Genomic DNA, 6158 nt, shown 5'->3' with positions numbered 1-6158 from the left:
ACATAAAAGAGATAACTGATTTTGCCTATGCTAAACAGATAATGTATGTTCTGTGAGGATGTGTTCAAATCCTGAATGTTTTCACAAGTTTGGATAACAAATAATACAAATCAGATAGACTCGTTATTCTAGGGTCATCATCAATATCATAGCCCACTAGTCTCGATACTCCATCAGCTCAAACAACCTTGTCACCCCCTAGGGGGCGCCTGTTTTTTTGCCTTTTGCCAGAAATTAACTCAAAGTGAATTGCTTCACAATTGAGTAGTTATCTTGAGAGATATATGGTGAGTGATCTTGGGGGTAGATTCTTCCCCACCCTTGCACTATGATATTGAAGATGTTTGGATACTGACTCGGCTCAAAGTTTCTATTTCTAAAGTTCTTAATCAGGCTTTCATTTGATCTTCAGTGATAAACTCCCTCGAGAGGCTTCCCAACCTTTAGAACAAAGGCTTTACATATCTTAAAGATACTGGGAGAAGGCTAATAGCTGAGCAAAACCGTTGAAGGGACTTTCATCAACCTCCACTTTTGATTATAGTGGGTTCAAACACTTGGCAATAAAGTCATTTCCCACTTAGGTCGTTCACCTCTCATTGACCATTTAAATGGCACTCTAAGAGCAACTCGGGAGGGCAAGTCTGCCAAAGGTTTTAAGTACTTGAAATGAAGAAAGCATGAAAGAATGGTGTGGCTTTTTGGTCACCCAGTTAAGGGGAGAGCATATACCTTCCACTTTCGAGACAAAGCAAACAATCTTTTTTTAACCTTTAAGGCAATGATTCGCTAACTTCTATTTGGAGATATTTCTTCAACAAGCATGATGTTCTTTTTAACCTTTCATAGAAAAGTGTGTATTTCCAAAACTTTTGTAAAACAAGTTTGGTCAACAAAATTAAAGTCAATAAACAGAAACTTTCCCTCTTTGCCTTGCACAAAATAAAGATGGGGTTCTTTTAATTTTGCAATGAATTGAAATTGATCCTTTTAGGTACCAAAGGAAGGCGAAGTTCATCTTAACTTTGCTAAAAGTAAATTTGTTTGTTCTTTTTAGAGCCCCAAATGAAATGTTTTTCCTAACTTGTGGGAATGAAAGGTTTGTTTAGTTGTTCTTTTTACCATGCAATGAGGAAAAGACAAAGTTTTGTTTTAAACACCAAAAGGAAGTATGAAGTTTGTTTTAAACATCCAAACGAAAATATGAGGTTTATTTTAAGCTTTTGCAAAGAAAAGAGAGTTCTTTTTAACCAAATTTTTGAAAGAAAGGAAAAAAAACTTAAACTAACTCCTGTCTCTCCTGCACAAAAAGATTAGAACCTACATAAAATTAGTTAGCAAAAAAAATCAAATTTTAGTGTGGGCTTATACAAGCCTAAAATGATCTTCCTTCGGTTACAAATTTTGCCTTTTTGTTACATCAATGCGCTAAATTGCTACACCTATGCACTACAAAAATACACAGAAGCGTTGCAGAATGATCTCTATGTGCTAAACTGATTACTGGATGCACTAGTCTTTTTTCCTAATACGCTATAATTTTACAGTTGATAGTCAGAATATTATGCGATAACTAAAATGCCAAATACGCTAATGAAAGGGTTTTATGTGCTAAATAGTAAACTGGATGCACTAGCCAAAGGTTTCTATGCGCTAACAAAATGTTCCAATGCGCTAGCTCAGGTTTTCCACGTATCTACAATGTTACTCCTGCATGAAAAATGATATGTTTTATGGGGTTATGCCCCACAATGGGCACTAGAAATGTGTGCAGGAAAAGTGGTGCAAGGAAACAAAAAAATTAGTTTTAAAAAGGTCCACACACCAATGGGACTTTTGGTGCAAGTTATGGAGCTATATTGAATAGCTCAACTCCCTAAGGGATGCTCCATTGTTCTCTATCTCACAGGATCCCTCAAGTCAATGTCTTTACTCTCAAATCACTGAGCAAAGTGACTTAGGAATGACAACTCCAAGAATGAGGGATGTTTGATTTATTTATCATGAATGCATTCCTAGATGTGTATGATATTGAAACTAGCATGAATATGATGATAAGATAAAGATTAGTAAACTTATCCTAGCATGATATACTAGTCTAACATGGATATGCTATGATATTTAAAATTACTTCTAAAATGCTTATTAAAATGATTCTATCAAAGAGATGCTAAACGCTTAGCAAAATGACTATAGATTGGATGCATGAAACTTGGATATCTCAAAATGAGAGAATGAGAGCTCTATTTATAGGAAAAATAGGGCAATGGATGGTCAAGATTGGATAATCTTAACAAGGGCCAGAATTGAAAGTTATCAATCCATGTTTACAATTCTCACCAATGAAATGGTGACAATTGTCAACAAGAGACTGCTTGAGAGGAGATGTAAAAAGCATTCAATGCTTGAGAAGACATGATGGTTACCTTAGGAGGTAAGGGTTCAGGTTAAGTTAGGGTCATCCATTGGATAAAGCTTTTACCCAAAGGATAAACTCTTGTGCAAGAGTTAAAGGGATAATCAAGGTTAAAGTTATGAATGCTTGATGAGACACTTGGGTTAGATGAAGGTTGAGTTAGGCAGAAAGTCTCTAACCATGCCAAAAGGTTGAGTTAACCATTAATGGTTATGAAGACTTTGAAGGTTAACTTGTTGAAGACATAAAGCCTTTAATGGTTTTCAAAGACTTTGAGGGTTTGAGAAGTGACTTCCCTTTGCATAGGGATGTGACAATATTTAGGAGATGGATTTAGAAGTGATTAGAAGAATCTAGAAGGGGGTTTAGAGAGGCAAGTAGGAGATGTAGGATTTTGCAAGTGGATGGAGGGGAATTTTAATTAAAATAAATTATTTTATTTCAATAAAAATAGATGCAACTTGCATAAATACAAGTGGAGGATTTAAATAAATAAATTAGATTTATTTACTTGAAATGATCAATTTAATTAAAAAGGGAGAAAGGGGAATTAATTAAATAAAGTGATTTATTTAATTAAAGGTTATGAAAGGCTTAGGTGAATTTAATTAAATAAATTAAAATAATTTATTTAATCAAATAGATGAATATAAAACATTTAATTAAATAGAAAAATGAGGTTAAAATGAATATTAAGTATTCACTTAAGAAAGTGGTCATTTTTATACGTCTACAGATATGTCTAGATTACAATATAATAATAAATAGGAGATCCAATCCTTAAGAAATTTCTGAAAACCACTGAATTATAAAGATATTGATGTGTAGATTACAATATAATAATAATGAATAGGATGATCTAATCCTGTTAAGGTGACATAAGAACTTGGTTTACCCCAATAATTTGTGTTGAAAGAAAGGACATTATGCATTGTTAGTGTGGGCTATAACCCTCGTTCTAAACAAATCTTGTTTTAGGTTTGTTTTTGCATCTTCCAAATCGTCTGTGTAAATTCTACTTAAGTTTTACAATTTCAGTGAGCGGCTCAGCTCCTAAATGATTACAAAACGATTCTGGTAGCTTTCATTCATGGATGCTGTGCAAGATGACAATACTTCTAGCCCTGTTCGCAGCCTCGGGTTCGACACCATCCCCAAACACACAAACACTAAAGCAAGAGAAAGAGAAAGAGCAAGGCATGGACACAGAACAACATAATGCATTCTTACTTTAAGCTGTTTCAAACATGCTCCAATATCAAACAGTTGCAGCAAATCCATGGACAGATTATTGCGACGGGACTCGCCGAAAATGAAATATTGGGTTCTAGGCTTATAAGCCCGTATGGAAAGCGGCAGAGTGTAGATTATGTACGCCTGGTTTTTGACAGAATTCCCAAAGAAAGCGTATTTTCATGGAATTCAATGATTACTGGGTATTCCAAGAATGGGTTTTGGGACAAAACCCTGGAGCTCTTTTGCTAAATGCAGAATGAACAAGAAGCAGACCATTTTACATTCCCCTGCGTTCTCAAAGCATGCGCTGCAATTTCTGCTCTGCAGAAAGGCAGGGAAGTTCATGTTCGTGCAATAACATGTGGATTGGAATCCCATCTGTTTACCGCGAATACCCTTATTACCATGTATGCGAAATGCAGGCGTGTGGAAGATGCACGCAAAGTGTTTGACAAAATGTGTCCATCCGAAAGAGATACGGTGTCCTGGAACTCTATGGTTGGAGGTTATGTGCAGAATGGGAAGGGAATCGAGGCTTTGGAGTTATACATTCAAATGAAGATGAGGATCGAACCAGATGCAGTGACATTCATAAGCCTTCTTCCAATCTTTTCAGATGTCAATAAGGGTAAGGAGATTAATGCTTGCATACTCAGTAGTGGACTGCATTTGAATTTACAAGTGGGGAACGCACTTGTAGCAATGTATGCTAAATGCGGCATTATTGAGTGCGCGCTCAAAATGTTTGACGGAATGCTTGAAAAAGATGTTGTATCATGGACTGCAATGATCACAGGATATGTCCAGAATGGACAGAGCGGGGAAGCCTTGAAATTGTTCCACAAAATGCAGCTGGCAGGGGTCAAGCCAAATGCTGTTACTATCATAAGTGTTCTTCCAGCTTGCACCGCCCTTGTAGCTCTTCAACAAGGTAAGGAAGTACACAATTCAGTTATAAGAAATGGGTTTGAATCGGATGTTTTCGTGGTCAGTACCCTGATAAACATGTATGCCAAATGTGGGAGTTTGAAGATTGCACTTCACTTATTTAACACAATGGCGCATAAAGATCCGGCCTTGTGGACTGCAATGATTTCTAGCTATAGTATAAATGGGTGTGCTGATGAGGCAATTAGGCTTTTCGATCGAATGCTTGCGTTAGGATATAAGCCGGACAGTGTCACCTTTGTCGCTGTTCTATCTGCTTGCAGTCGTGCAGGCATGGTAGTGAAAGGCCGGCGTTACTTTGATAGGATGAAACTAGATTATTGCATTGTACCTGGGTTGGAGCACTATGCATGCATTGTAGACCTTCTTGGTCGAGCAGGGCACTTGGACGAGGCATATGATTTCATTGGCAATATGCCGTTAAAACCAAATGATGATGTGTGGGGTGCCTTGCTTGGTGCCTGCAGAATTCATCAAAATATACAGTTGGGAGAGCTTGTAGCAGAACATCTCTATGACCTGAAACCCAAGAAGGCTGGCTATTATGTTCTGATGTCAAATATCTATGCTGCAGCTGGAAGGTGGGATGGTGTAGAAAAGGTAAGAGCAATAATGAAAGACAAGAGGGCGACAAAGATGCCAGGATATGCCTGGATTGAGATCAAGAAAAAGGTTCATGCATTCCTTGTAGAGGACAGAGCACATGCACAATCAGCAGAAATTTATAAAACATTAGAGGATTTGGCCGGGAAAATGAAAGAGGCAGGATATGTGCCCAATACAAACTTTGTGTTGCAAGATGTGGAGGAGGAAGAAAAGGAGCATATCCTATGTAGTCATAGTGAGAAGCTGGCTCTTGCTTTTGGGCTTATGAATATTAAATGCCCTGGTACATCTATCCGAATCATAAAGAATCTTCGCATTTGTGGCGATTGCCACCATGCCATGAAGTTTATCTCCAGAATTGTTGAACGAGAAATAATTATTAGAGACTTGAGTCGCTTTCATCATTTCAAGAATGGGGAATGTTCTTGTGGAAATTACTGGTGATATTAATGGAAAGGATTCAACAAATGGGAGGACTGTTAAGTGATACCGTATGGTGATTTCCACAGTCACCACTTTCAGCTCCAAATCTTTGAGCAGAAATTCATTGTGAAAGATTTTATTGGCATCCATCGTTTTGAGAAGAGAATAGCCTATGTTCTTATGGAGCTTGGGCAATGCTCACTTGAAGGAGACCAAAACCAAATGGATGAACCACAACTATAAGCAATATGGTGATTTTCAAAACAAAACCATTTTTTAATTTGTTGAGTAAAAACTATTATAGATTCAACTGACTTCCACCATTTCAAGAATGGGCAAACAATCTTATGGAGATTGGACTATGTTCTTGCCAAAACGTTATGGAGGTATTACTTGAAGGAGATCAACTATCACAAAGGGCTTACTGACAAACATTATCATCCACTCAAAATAAATGGATTAATTTTAAGTTACAGAACCAGGTGATCCACGTGACCAAGAGCACAACCAAATACATATCACAAGAACC

At 37.2% G+C, this 6158-nt stretch overlaps 1 protein-coding gene across 1 annotated transcript; it reads left to right on the top strand.

Moving 5' to 3' along the window:
- The first annotated feature begins 3361 nt into the window (after window positions 1-3361).
- LOC131053172 (pentatricopeptide repeat-containing protein At4g33990-like) lies at window positions 3362-6150 on the top strand. The gene has a single exon (XM_057987791.2). The coding sequence runs from the start codon at window positions 3902-3904 to the stop codon at window positions 5648-5650; it is 1749 nt and encodes a 582-aa protein (XP_057843774.2). The 5' UTR covers window positions 3362-3901; the 3' UTR covers window positions 5651-6150.
- Window positions 6151-6158: the final 8 nt, after the last annotated feature.

This window comes from Cryptomeria japonica, chromosome 7 (genome assembly GCF_030272615.1).
Source record: "Cryptomeria japonica chromosome 7, Sugi_1.0, whole genome shotgun sequence".
NCBI classification, from domain to species: domain Eukaryota; kingdom Viridiplantae; phylum Streptophyta; class Pinopsida; order Cupressales; family Cupressaceae; genus Cryptomeria; species Cryptomeria japonica.
This window is presented reverse-complemented; position numbering and strand designations above follow the sequence as displayed.